At 49.5% G+C, this 14,558-nt stretch overlaps 1 protein-coding gene across 1 annotated transcript in view; it reads left to right on the top strand.

Annotated features, from left to right (window-relative positions):
* The window catches only part of LOC121290675 (ATP-binding cassette sub-family G member 1), a 67,620-nt gene that overhangs the window by 51,395 nt on the left and 1,667 nt on the right, over nt 1–14,558 (top strand). Inside the window, exons 11-14 of the mRNA XM_041211433.1 lie at nt 1,789–1,957; nt 5,995–6,095; nt 8,218–8,376; nt 14,267–14,385. Coding sequence (XP_041067367.1) covers nt 1,789–1,957; nt 5,995–6,095; nt 8,218–8,376; nt 14,267–14,385 — 548 coding nt within the window. The remainder of the gene's footprint in view (nt 1–1,788; nt 1,958–5,994; nt 6,096–8,217; nt 8,377–14,266; nt 14,386–14,558) is intronic.

The following is a 14,558-nucleotide window of genomic DNA, read 5'->3' as shown; positions in this document are numbered from 1 at the left end:
GTAAGTATAACCACAATCACTAACCTCATGGCCCAGCATATTCCCCACTTTACCATTACTGCCAAGCCAGGGAATCAATCCTGGTTCAATGAAGAGTGTAGGAGGGCATACCAGGAGCAGCACCAGGCACACCTAAAAATGAGCTGTCAACCTGCTGAAACTACAACACAGGACTACTTATGTGCCAAACAGCATAAGCAGCAGGTGATAGACAGAGCTAAGGCAAGCTGTTCCAGTACAGCTACAACACTAGCACCTAGCTGGTAATGAGTTCCTCTGGGTAGTATCCTCGGCCCATTTTCAGCTGCTCCATCAATGACCTTCCTTCCATCATAAGGTCAGAAGGGGAGATGTTCGCTGACAGTTGCACAATGTTCATCACCATTCGCGACTCCTGAGATACTGATGTAGTCCATGTCCAAATGCAGCAAGACCTGAACAATATCCAGGCTTGGGCTGACAAGTGGCAAATAACATTCACACCACACAAGTGCCAGGCAATGACCATCTCCAACAAGAGAGAATCAAACCATTGTCCCTTGATGTTCAATGGCATTATCTTCACTGAAATACCCACTATCAACATTCTGGGGGTTACTATTGACCAGAAACTGAACTGGATTAGCCATATAAATACTGTGGCTACAAGACCAGATCAGAGGCTAGGAATCCTGTGACAAGTAACTCACCTCCTGACTCCTCAAAGCCTGTCCACCGTCTACAAGGCACAAATCAGGAGTATGATGGAATACTTCCCACTTGCCTGGATATGTGCAGCCCCACAACACTCAAGAAGCTTGACACCATCCAGGAAAAAGCAGCCCGCTTGATTGGCACCACATCCACAAAGATTCACTCCCCCCACCACCAACGCATAGTAGCAGCAGTGTGTATCATCTAGAAGATGCAGTGCAGGAATTTACCAAGACTCCTTAGACAGCACCTTCCAAACCCATGACCACTACCATCTAGGGGGACAAGGACAGCAGATACATGGGAACACCACCACCTGCAAGTTCCCCTCCAAGTCACTCACCATCCTGACTTGGAAATATATCGCCGTTCCTTCACTGTCACTGAGTCGAAATCCTGGAACTCCCTCCCTAATAGCTCTGTGGGTGTACCTACACCACATGGACTTCAGCAGTTCAAGAAGGCAGCTCACCACCACCTTCTCAAAGGCAATTAGGGGTGGACAATAAAAGCTTAGCCAGTGGCGCCCACACCCGATGAACGAATTAAAGTAAAAATCTGGATTAAATACCACTCAATGTATCAGCACAACCTATACACAAACTTGGATAAGATCAGCTAGTCATCATCTGCGGAGAACAGACAACCATCACTGACCCAGCGAAGGTGTGCTAGGTTGTGAGTATGTGGTGATTATAACTTATAATAGAGTAGGTGTTACAGCATTGTGACCAACATATAACTCGAACAATGGGTCTTTGTAGACTTTGGACTAATAATGAGTTATATATTCCACAGCATCTGTGAAATCTCAGCCTAGAGTAATTATGGTCAATGAGGAGGAAATTAGGGGAGGTGGGAGAAGAGAGGAGAAAGAGTGGAGGCCACCCATTCATTAAGGGATTCGTTCTACGGAGAGACACACAAAGTGTTGATCGAAATTTCAACACTTTATAAATTGAGAGTTATGGTCCCAAAATTGGGACTAAAATTGTAGAAAGCTCATGAAACTATTAGAACTTCTTATGGTAATAGAAGTTACACTGTGTTTAATGATTTCTTTTCCAAAGTAGGTCTGTTCTTTATTCTCATTAGGTTCTGACTCACCTCCGCATCACGTCGCATATTGGGATTGGGTTGCTGATAGGTTTGCTGTACCTGGGCATTGGGAACGAGGCAAAGAAGGTCCTGAGCAACTCTGGCTTCCTCTTCTTCTCCATGCTCTTCCTGATGTTCGCAGCACTCATGCCAACTGTCCTTACCTGTGAGTACCTCTTCACTGAAGGTGTGGTCACTTTAGCTAGGTGAGAACTTCTGAGGCTTGTGCTACCTGTTTGTTGTATACATTCATGGAAAGTGGGTGTCCATGGCAAATTAATGCCCATCCCTATACAACTGAGTGGCTTGCTGGGCCACTTTAGAGGGAGTTAAGAGTCAACCATGTCGCTATGGGTCTGGAGTCTTATGTAGGCCAGACCTGGTAAGGATGGCAGATTTCCTTCCCCATAGGAGATTAGTGGGTCAGCTGGTTAGTTCCAACCATTTGGCAGTTTCATGGTCACTGTTACTCATACTAGCTTTTGCTTTTAGTTCCATAATTATTTAATTAACTTAATTAGTGGGGTGTTCTAAACGTATGGGTTGAATTTTCCAGCAGACACTGGGACCCTGATGTCAGAACCATACATCGATCCTGACCCTGATTGGTGTCCGAGTCTCGTCTGCCTATGTGATTTTCCCAGAGGTGGTCAATTAATAGGCCATTACCAGGTCTCTCACCCAATTAGGGTCAGTGGGTGGGCTGCACAGGAGAGAGTGGCAGTCGGAGTGCCTGGGGCTGTGGGCAGCTAGGAGCTTCACCAAGAGAGGTGGATACTGCCAATGTAGGTGGGTGACCATAAGGGTGCCTCTGAAGATAGGTCAAATTTTAAAACATAAGTGAGACAAATGCTGTCAGTCCGTGGAGGGACACTGGGAGGGGAGGTCGTTCAAAGGAGTCCTAGCTATAGGGCTGCAATGCAACAGTTTTTTTCAAAGGAGATTTTTTAATGAGTATTTTTTTAAAATGAATTTCAAGACTGACCACTATTATATGGCTCACTGGTTCTATTGTACATACTGGGTGAGTGGGCATGGAGGATGTGAGTGGAGCGGGCGGGGGGGATGGAAGAGGCATGGAGGTCATGGAGGCTGCATGAGAAGGGCAAGGGTAAGACCATTTAAACATACTTTTCAAAAGGTTCCTGAATTCAAACTCTGGCTCACGACTCCTCTGAGGGGCCGTGAACCAAATATCTTTGAGAAGCTGGAGTGACTCCACGAAGATTGCCGGGAGGTATGAGATACCTACCCCCACAATGGAATTGGCCAGGTTGAGAGCGTCCTGGGATCTGGGCCCACCTGCCATTTTTAAGGACCTCTGGAGTTGGCCCAACGCTGCAAAGCTCCAGCCCATAGAGTCATTTACGGCATAGAAAGAGGCCATTCGACCCATCAAGTCCATGTTGGCTCCTCGCGGAGCATTTCAGTCTGTTCCACTCCCCCGGTCGATCCCCATAGCCCTGCAAGTTTATTTGTTTCTCTTGCCCTTCCAATTTCCTTTTGAAATCATCGATTGCTTCTACATCCACCACCCTCAAGGGCAGAGAGTTCCAGGTCATTACCACTCGCTGCATAAGAAGTTCTTGCTCACTTTCCTCCTGAACCTCTTACCCAAAGTCTTAAATTTGTGTCTCCTAGTCATTGTACCATCAGCTAATGGAAAGATTCCTTGTCTACCTTATCTAAGCCTTTCACATTCTCGTACCCCCTAACAAATCTCCCCTTAATTTCCTCTGCTTCATGCAGGGAAACCCCAGTCTTTCCAACCTAACCACACTGCCCCCCCCCCCCCCTCCACCAGCCCCAGCACCCCAGTCCCTGGGACCATTCTGGTAAAGCCCCTCTGCACCCTCTCAAGGACCTTCACATTTTTCCCAGAACTGGATGCAGTACTCCAGTTGGGGTCTAACCAGAGTTTTATAAAGATTCAGCATAACTTCCCTGCTTTTGCACTCAATGCCTTTATTTATGAAGCGCAAGATCCCAAATGCTTTGGTAACCACTCTCTCAATCTGTTCTGCCACTTCAAAGATCGATGCACATGCCTTCCCAGATCCCCCTGGACCTGCACACTCTTTAGAACTCTGCCTCTCATTATCGCTGCCAAAATGCATCATCTTGCGCTTCCCTGTGTGAAATTCTTTCTGCCGCTTGTCCTCTTTCTCTGCTAGCCTGTCTCTGTCCTGTTGCAGGCAATTTGTGTCACCCTCACTGTTTGCTATTCCTCCAAGTTTAGTGTCATCAACAAATTTTGAAATTTTACTCCTTATTCCAAGATCCAAGTCAGTTATAAATAGCAAAAGAAAAGCATTCCCTTCATCAACCATCTCCGTGACTTCATGAACAAATTCAATTAGATTAGTTAAGCACGATCTGTCTTTTACAAATCGATGCTGGTTGTCCTCAATTAACTTAAAGCTTTCCAAGTGCCTCTTGATTTTTTTCCCTGATTATGGCATCCAAAACCATTGCACTGACCCTTGGGGAACACCACTGTCTACCATCCTCCAAAACAGCCATTTACCATGTCACTGTCCTTAAAGCAATATTTTTATCGAATTACACACTGCTCTTCCTATTCCATAAGCTTGAATTTTGCCGGCTAGCTTTTATGTGGTACCTTATCGAACACTTTCTTAATATCCATATAGACAACATCCATCACATCCCTATCATCAACCATCCTGTGACTTCATGAAAAAATTCAATTAGATTAGTCAGGCATGATCTGCGTTTCACAGATCCGTGATGATTGTCCTTAATTAATTTAAAACTTTCCAAGGGCCTCTTGATTTTTTTTCCCTGATTATGGATTTGAAAACCTGACCCACCATTAATGTGAAGCTACCTGGCCTGTAGTTGCTCAAGCTGTCCTTACACGTTTTCTTGAAGAAGGGTGTTTCATTTGTTACTCTCCAATCCTCTGGCATCCCCTCCACATCCAGGGAAGTTGGAAAGATTAAAGCAAGCCCTTCCACAATTTCCACCCCCACTTCCTTTAGCAACCTGGGAAGCAAACCATCCGAACCAGCCAACTTATTCACTCTTAAGCATAGGCAGCCCTTCTAGCACCTCCTCTATCTAATATTTCACCCCATCCATTGCCTCTACTACCTCCACTCCAACTGATATTTTGTCAGATTCCTCTTCTTTAGTAAACACCGATACAACGTAGTTTTTAATTATTCTAGTTTTTCCCTGCATCTCTAAGCATATATCACCCTCTTTGTCCCTAACATGTCCAGTCCACTTCTTACTACCCACTTACTATTTACATGCTGATAAGAGATTTCTGTGCTCCCTTTTACTTTAACTGCTATTATTCTCATATTCTCTGTTTGCCGCTTGTATTTTCCTTGTCACCTCACCTCTCAACCTGTTGTATTTGACCTGGTTTTCACTTGAAGAATTCGCCTGACATGCATCATACACCCTCCTTTTGAATTGAATTAATAATGAGACTAATTGATTTCCTGCCTCTTCCTGGTGGGTCGCCCTTCGCCCCAAGATTCTGCCTCCTGAAAAATTCAGTGGAGGCAGTAACATGTCGGGCAACTACATGCCCTGCGCAAAAATGCCAGCCCACCCACCACCTAACCCACCGCTGTGGCAAAATCGAGCCCTGTGTCCCCACCTCATTAGTCTGGATCTCTGTTTTACTAATCCTGTAACATAACCACTATGCTGCAATTCTCCACTTCCCCTGATCAGCTGTAAAATACACACCAATTTAAAAAATTAGATAAGTTCAAAAAGGTTACAACATTTCTGCAAAGGGAATTAGATGTTGGGGGCTGAATTATCTTACATTAATTTTGTTCCAATTCAGAGGCATAACTCTTGAATGATGTGATGTTCCATCTTCAAAACTAGGCTGTCAGTTCCCTGCGGAAGGGGAATTGATGAACTTCCTCTTCCTCGGAGAGAATTCCTATTTCCTCCACCAGTAATGATGAAGTTGTATGGATGCGCATTCTGCTGGTTATGTTAGTGTGTCACTATGAGGGAATTTCCCCCCCCCCAACTCTTACTGTCATAAGAAGAAGTTCAGCCCTGAGCCCAATGGTTAACATCCCACAGCCCAGAGACTCAAAGTGGTGCCAACGTTAACAGGAGAAGAGTCAGTTGGCTGTAAGTGGTTTCAAAGCCTGGGTGAGGCAGCCGGGTCAATCTGATTGTGTTGCTATTCCTTTCTTGTAGTTCCACTGGAAATGGGAGTATTCCTTCGGGAGCACCTAAACTACTGGTACAGCTTAAAGGCCTACTATTTGGCTAAGACAATGGCGGATGTCCCCTTCCAGGTGAGGAAAGAGGCATTGGTTCTTGGTGAAACCCTATTTCCCTCACAGCATGAAGGTTCACTGGGTTGCCGGTCCAGTTACATAACCATTACGCTACTATACTCTCCTCATATCTACTTCCCTCACCCTTGTGTAATTTTAAGCACTTCTGTCCAAGCACACCATAATCTGCACTGTTCACATGAAAAAGACTCCACTTTTCTTTGTCTTTCTTTATAATTATATTTTCTCATGCCAAGCAACATCCTAGTGAATTCACATTGCACCCCCTTCCTAAAATCTCAAAATCCTTCTGATTATATGCAGTGCAAAGCAACAAACTGATGTTATATAAGATGTTATATAAGCTCATCATTACTACTCAGCTTTCATACTCTATACTGTTAAGCATTTTATACAATTTATATCAATGACTTAGATGAAGGGAGTGAAGGCATGGTAGTTAAATTTGCAGGTGACACAAAGATAGGCACGAAAGTATGTTGTGAAGAGGACATGAGGAGGTTGCAGGCGGATATAGATAGGTTTGTGAGTGGGCAAAGATCTGGCAGATGGATAATGTGGGAAAATGTAAAGTTGTTCACTTTGGCAGGAAGAATAAAAAAAACAGAATATTACTTAAATGGAGAACGGCTGCATAATTCTGAGGTGCAGAGGTATCTAGGTGTTCTAGTGCATGAGTCATGTACAGCAAGTAATTAAGAAGGCTAATGGAATGCTATCCTTTATTACGAGAGGAATTGAACGTAAAAGTAAAGATGTTATGCTTCAGTTTTGCAGGGCATTGGTGAGACCACCTCTCAGATATTGTGTGTAGTTTTAGTCTCCTCATGTAAGGAAGGATGTAAATGCATTGGAGGTAGTTCAGAGGAAGTTTACTAGATTAATACCTGGAATGAGTGGGTTGTCTTATGAAGAATGGTTAGACAGATTGGGCATGTTGCCACTGGAGTGAGGGGTGATTTGATTGAAGTATATAAGATCCTGAACAGTATTGACAAGATGGATGTGGAAAGGATGTTTTTTCTTGTGGGTGAGTACAGAACTGGGGGGCATTGTTTTGAAATTAGAGGTCGCCCTTTTAGGACAGAGATGAGGAGATTTTTTTTTCTCAGAGGGTTGTGTGGCTTTGGAACTCTCTGCCTCAGAAGGCAGTGGAGGAGGGAATATTTTTGAGGGAGAGATAGACATATACCTCCTGAGATAAATCAAGAATTCTGTTAGCTTGTCTCTTACATCCTTGAGCCAGGTTAACAGCAGTTATGTTGTGGTGCCAGGCTTACCAGAAAGATCCAAGGGCTATGTGCTGAACACAGTCAGGACAGTGGTAGTGACATTAGCTGGGATCTTTCCATCAGGGTACCTGTAGCCGATTACTGTCCAGCCACATGTGAAGAGCAGTCATCTGGTGCCAGAAAACATCTGGAGAGGAAAAGTGTTAACATTTGTGAATGTAGTTGAATTGGCCAAAGGCTAGGTCCAGAGAATTACAGGATGTGAGGCTCACACCCACCACCCTCCATTACTGAGGCAGAGGCTAAGGAGGGAAAAGCAAGAGCAAGCCACTGTATCTCCTAGTTTTCAAAGTACAGATGTGAGGAATAAGCAGGATGTAGCCCACCTTTGCTCATTAATCAAAGGAAGAATGAAGAGCCCTCTCACCATAGCAGCCAGCTGCTTCTTAAAGAAGTCCCACTGCACTATCCAGGAATCATTATGCACATTCATCACTCTTTGTTGAAAATCTTCCAGACCTCAGTGCTGACTTTACCTTTTTGCTTACTTGAACCTGTTTCTCCCCTAGTTCTATTATCACTCTAATTTGAAGCAATGCTTTATCTTTTGATACCATCTACATCTGTATAAACCCACCTCAATGCTGAATAGGCCAGATTTCTCCAGCTTGTCCTTGTAACTCAGTTTTCTGCTTCCCATGTCTCCCCTCTGTTCTTTCTCAGCAGAAATAATGCTGAATCTTGTTGGAAGGGGAGAGAAAAGAAGAAATCATGGGGTGGAGGAAATGAGTGGAGTTTTTACACTTATCTAAAAGCAATGGATGGAGGTACTAACTCATGACAATGGAGTAATGTTGAGAATTAACTGCTTTGATTTGATTTTGTAGGTAATGTTTCCTGTAGCCTACTGCAGTATCGTATACTGGATGACATCACAACCGTGCGATGCTCTTCGCTTCATTCTATTTGCAGCTTTGGGAACGATGACATCACTGGTGGCACAATCTTTGGGTCTCCTGATAGGAGCAGCATCCACGTCCCTCCAGGTCAGAGGTCACTGTTTGATCCCTTACAACTGCCAAATCCTTCAGTGTACTCTTCTGAATTTGGAAGACCCTATCGGTCTGTCTCTCTGTCTATATCTCAGCCTCTCTTTCTCTCTCTCTCCCTCTCTCTTTCTCTCTCTCATACTCTCTCTCACTGTTCTTTCTGTTTCTCTCTATCTCTCTCTCTTCCTCTCTCTCTGTTTAGATAGCTGAAGACATGGCCATCAGTGCCAGGGAGAAGGAAATGTGGGATGCCCAAGAGGCCAAAGTTGAAAGAGGACAGAGGAAGGGTGCAGGTCTGGATGATGTTACATTGATAGGGAGGAGCGAATAAGGAGGTCTTGCTGCAAAGATACAGGGCTTTGGTGAGACCACACCTGGAGAACTGTATACACTTGTGGTTCCTTTACCTAAAGAAGGATATGCTTAACTTAGAGACGGTGCAACACAAGTTCATTAGATTGATTCCTAGGCTGAGAGAGCTGCCCGATGAGGTGAGATTGAGTGGAATGTACACATATTCTCTAGAGTTTAGAACAATAAGAGGCAATCTCATTGAAACTTATAGAATCCTTAGAGGGCTTTTCAAGGTAGATGCTGAGAGATTGTTTCCCCTGGCTCGAGAGCATAGAACCAGGGGTCATAGTCTCAGGAAAAGGGGTCAGCTATTTAGAACTGTGATGGGGAGGTCATCACTCAGAGGGTTATAAACATTGGGAATTCTCTATCCTGACAGCTGTAGCTGCACAGTCATTGAGTATATTCAAGACTGAGATTGATAGATTTTTGGCATGAAGGGAACCAGGTGATTATGGGGATAGAGAGGGAAAGGGGAGTTGGTGTAGGAGATCAGCCATGATATTATTGAACAGTGAAGCAAGTTCTTGGGCCAAATGGCCTACTCCTCTTCCTATTTCTTATGTTCTTATGTGGCTAGTAGCTAATGTGTTAGAATGTTACCTGAGGAGTTGAGCCAAGCATGACTAATAATAGACCCATTAGTTACCTGGATTAATGTAGTGGTACTGCTGTCACATGCAACATGTCCTGTTGAAACTTCAAATACTGGCTGAAGCAATGTATTTTTAAATTCTTTTTTGGCATATGGTTTCTCTTGCAAGACTAGCATATATTGCCCATCCCTAGTTGCCTTTGAGAAGGTGGTGGTGAGCTGCCTTCTTGAACCACTACAGTCCATGTGGTGTAGGTAAACCCACAGTGCTGTTAGGGAGGGAGTTCTAGGATTTTGACTCAGCGACAGTGAAGGAACGGTTAGGATGGTGAGTGGCTTGAAGGAGAACTTGCAGATAGTGGGGTTACCATGCATCTGAAGCCCTTGTCTTTCTAGGCCACCAAGACTTACCCACAGACCTTACGCTGCTTGCAACTCGCACTTGTCCTCCCTGCAGCCTGCTTGCCGATGCTCCCGTTACCCCACTCTCCCGAACGTCCTGTTCCCCGGCAGTCTGGAGGCTCAGTGAGCGGGTGGGTCACAAGCTGGAAGGTTAACTGGAGGACCTGTGAACAGGAGGGTCAGCAAGCAAGATGCTTGGCGAGCTGGAGGATCGGTGAACGGGAGGGGCTGTGAACAGGAGGGAGAGATGGGGAGCGGGAGTGTCAGGGAGTGGGAGGGTCGTGGATCGGGAGGATCGTGGATCGGGAGGGTCGGAGATCAGGCTGGTCAGGGATCGGGAGTGTCAGTGAGCGGGAGGGTCAGTGAGCGGGAGGGTCGGGGACAGGGAGGGTCGGGGTTTATGAGTGTCAGGGATTGGGAGGGTCGGTGATCGGGAGGGTCGGTTAGCGGGAGGGTCGGTGAGCGGGAGGGTCGGTGAGTATGAGGGTCGGTGAGCAGGTGGGGTCAATGAGTGGGAGAGTCGGAGATCGTGAGGGTCAGGATTCGTGAGGATCGGTGAGTGGGAGGATTGGGGGTTGGGAGGGTCGGTGAGCGGGAGGGTCGTTGAGTGGGAGGGTTGGGGATCGTGAGGGTCGGAGGTCGGGAGGGTCGGTGATTGGGAGGGACGGGGGTTGGGAGGATCAGTGAGCGGGAGGTCGGGGGTCGGGCTGTTCGGGGGTCGGGCTGGTCGCGGACCGGGAGGGCCAGTGAGTGGGAGGGTCGGGGGTCGTGTGGGTCGGGGGTCAGGAGGGTCAGTGAGCAGGAGAGTTGGGGATCTGGGATCGGGGGGTCGGTGAGCAGGGTGGTCGGGGATCGGGAGGCTCGGGGATCAGGAGGGTTGGGGGTCGGGAGGGTCGATGAGTGGGAGGATCGGGGGTTGGGAGGGTCGGGGGTCGGGAGGGTCGGTGAGCGGGAGGATCGGGGGTTGGGAGTGTTGGTGAGCGAGACGGTCGGGGATTGGGCGGGTCGGGGGTTGGGAGGGTCGGTGAGTGGGAGGGACGGGGATCGGGCGGGTCGGGGATCAGGAGGGTCGGGGGTCGGGAGGGTCGATGAGTTGGAGGATCGGGGGTTGGGAGTGTCGGTGAGCGAGAGGGTCGGGGATCGGGCGGGTCGGGGATCGGGAGGGTCGGGGGTCGGGTGGGTCGGTAGAGGGAGGGTCGGTGAGTGGGAGGGTCGGGGATCGGGCGGGTCGGGGATCGGGAGGGTCGGGGGTCGGGTGGGTCGGTAGAGGGAGGGTCGGTGAGCGGGAGGGTCGGGGATCAGGAGGGTCAATGAGCAGGACGGTCGGGGAGCGGGAGGGTCGGTGAGCGGGGAGGTTGGCAATTGGGAGGGTCGGTGAGCGGGAGGGTCGGTGAGCGGGAGGGTCGGGGAGCGGGAGGGTCGGTGAGCGGGAGTGTCGGGGAGTGGGAGGGTCGTGAGCGGGACAGTCGGTGAGCGGGAGGGTCGGGGAGCGGGAGGGTCGGTGAGCGGGAGGGTCGGTGAGCGGGAGGGTCGGTGAGCAGGAGGGTCAGAGAGCGGGAGGGTCGGTGAGCAGGAGGGTCGGGGAGCGGGAGGGTCGGGGAGCGGGAGGGTCGGTGAGCGGGAGGGTCCGGGAGCGGGAGGGTCGGGGAGCGGGAGGGTCGGTGAGCGGGAGGGTCGGTGAGCGGGAGGGTCGGGGAGCGGGAGGGTCGTGAGCGGGACAGTCGGTGAGCGGGAGGGTCGGGGAGCGGGAGGGTCGGTGAGCGGGAGGGTCGGTGAGCGGGAGGGTCGGTGAGCAGGAGGGTCAGAGAGCGGGAGGGTCGGTGAGCAGGAGGGTCGGGGAGCGGGAGGGTCGGTGAGCGGGAGGGTCGGTGAGCGGGAGGGTCAGGGAGCGGGAGGGTCGGTGAGCGGGAGGGTCGGGGAGCGGGAGGGTCGTGAGCGGGACAGTCGGTGAGCGGGAGGGTCGGGGAGCGGGAGGGTCGGTGAGCGGGAGGGTCGGTGAGCGGGAGGGTCAGAGAGCGGGAGGGTCGGTGAGCGGGAGGGTCGGTGAGCGGGAGGGTCGGTGAGCGGGAGGGTCGGTGAGCGGGAGGGTCAGAGAGCGGGAGGGTCGGGGAGCGGGAGGGCCGGTGAGCGGGAGGGTCGGTGAGCGGGAGGGTCGGGGAGCGGGAGGGTCGGTGAGCGGGAGGGTCGGGGAGCGGGAGGGTCGTGAGCGGGACAGTCGGTGAGCGGGAGGGTCGGGGAGCGGGAGGGTCGGTGAGCGGGAGGGTCGGTGAGCGGGAGGGTCGGTGAGCGGGAGGGTCGGGGAGCGGGAGGGTCGGTGAGCGGGAGGGTCGGTGAGCGGGAGGGTCAGGGAGCGGGAGGGTCGGGGAGCGGGAGGGTCGGTGAGCAGGAGGGTCGGGGATCGAGAGGGTCGGTGAGCGGGAGGGTCGGTGTTCGGGAGGGTCGAGGAGCGGGGAGGTTGGCAAGTGGGAGAGATAGGGATCAGAGGGACCAGTGAGTGAGGGAGCTGGGGAGTGGGAGAATCTACGAGAGGGAAGGTCAGGGTGTGGGACGGTTGGGGAGTGGGAAGGGCTTGGAACAGGAGGTCAGGAGGCTTGGGGAGTAGGAGGGGCATCGAGCGGGAGAGGTGACAGTTGGGTGTGTTGGTGAGCAGGAGGGCCAGTGAATGGGAGGCCCGGTGAGCTGGAGTAGTCGGGAGTGGATGTTAGTGATGGGAGAGGTTAGTGAACAGGGGGGTTGGGAGCGGAAGTAGTTTTGGTGAGTGGGGTCTGTGAGGGGGACATCGGCAAGTGGGAGGGCAGGTGAGTGAGAGAGCCAGCAAGTTTTATCGATTACCTTCCCTCCAACCAAAGGTCAGAAGTGGGGTCACTCGCTGATGATTGCACAATGTTCACTGCCATTTGTGACTCCTCAGGTATTGAAGTAAGACCTGCAAAATATTCAGGCTATGGAAAGTATCATTCATGCCACAAAAGTGCGAGGCAATGATCATCTCCAACAAGAGAGAATCTAACCATCTCCCCTTGACATTCAGCAACATTACTGTTGTTGAATCCCCCACTATCAACACCCAAGCGGTTTCTATTAATCAAAAAATGAACTGGATCAGCCACATAAATACTGTGGCTCCAAAAACAAGTTAAAGGCTGGGAACTCTGCAAAGAGTAATGCACCTCCTGCCTCCCCAAAGCCTGTCCATCTTCTACAAGGCACAAGGCAGGAGTGTGATTGAATACTCTCCACTTGCCTGGATGAGTGCAGCTCCTACAACATTGAAGAAGCTGGGCACCGTCCAGGACAAAGCAGCCCACTTGATTAGCACCCCATCCACCACCTTAAACGTTCACTCCTTCCATCCTGGACACACAGTGGCAGCAGTGTGTACCATCTACAAGATGCACTGCAGGAACTCACCAAGGTCCCATCGACAGCACCTTCCAAACATGCAACCTCTACCGCCTGGTATGACAAAAGCAGCAGATGCATGGGTACACTACTTGCAAGCTCCCCTCCAAGCCTGATTTGGAACACTATCATCATTCCCTCACTGTCACTGGATCAAAATCCTGGAACTCCCTCCCTAGCAGCAATGTGGGTGTACCTACACCCCAGGGACTGCAGCAGTTCACAAAGACAGATCACCACCACCTTCTCAAGGGCAATTAGGGATGGGCAAACAGGTTGAACTTGGCAGTGATGCTTACATCTGATGAACAGATTTTAAAAAACAGCTGTTTGACAGAGTTAAGAAGCATCCGATTGGGTAATCAAGTGTCTGGTTGTTTCCTAATTGGCTGCGAAGAGTGACCAAGAGTGGAGGAGTCGGGAGATCATGTGGTGAAACCTCCGGGAATACCAACCAGCATTGGCAACCATAATGTGCAGGCCTTCCCAGAAGGGAAAAGTGGTCTGCCAAGGAAAGGGAGGAGCAAAGAAAGAATTCAGTAGTAACCCCAGCCAAGAGGATCATGACCCATGCAAGACTCTTAGTCCAACTGGATCCAGGACCAAGGTCAAGCACTTGCTGGAACATTTGAAAACAGCAAAGGTTTAGAGCAGAGAAGGGTAAGGGTGATGTGATGAAGGTGATCAAAATGATGCAAAATCGAGTAGTTAGGGTGAAGCTTGTAGGAAGGACACAGATAGAGGGCATTTGGCAAGAAAGCCAGTGGGGAAATCAGGGGTTATTGTGATCTGGAATATACTGTGTGAGAGAATGGTGGAAGCGGCTTCAGTGGTAACATGCAAAAGAGAATAGGTTATAGACTTGTAAAGGAGAAAATGCTGGGACATATGGTTAGGATGGGGGCATGGGATTAACTGGGTAGCTCTTGCACCATGCTGGTGCAGACATGATGGGCTGATGGACCCCATTCTGTGCTATATGATCCTACACTAGGTGATGTCCTTTTTCTCATCACCTCCATCATGTTTGTCACACAACCAAATCTTTGTTGACATCCTCTGTGGGTGATGATGTTGCCCCAGATATAGCAGTGTGTTGATATTGTAAATCTACGCTTTTCCTTCTGTCCACAGGTGGCAACATTTGTAGGTCCAGTCACTGCCATTCCGGTGCTGCTGTTTTCCGGTTTCTTTGTCAGTTTTGACACTATTCCCAAGTACCTCCAGTGGATGTCGTACATATCTTATGTCAGGTAACTCAAACATATTAACACAGAATGAGGCTTCCTACATAAAAGGGGGAGTATCACCACTGACACCCCTTTTTACAAACCAAACTGTTGCAGGCATGGTAGATTTATTTAAGAGTCCAGCGTTGGGTTTGGTTCTGTGGTTCCCTCTGTGGGAGGGGTCTTGAAGGTTAAAC

Source organism: Carcharodon carcharias, chromosome 18 (assembly GCF_017639515.1).
Source record: "Carcharodon carcharias isolate sCarCar2 chromosome 18, sCarCar2.pri, whole genome shotgun sequence".
Classification (NCBI taxonomy): Eukaryota; Metazoa; Chordata; class Chondrichthyes; order Lamniformes; family Lamnidae; genus Carcharodon; species Carcharodon carcharias.
The sequence above is the reverse complement of the archived record's forward strand: the minus strand, read 5'-3'. Positions and strand labels throughout refer to the sequence as shown.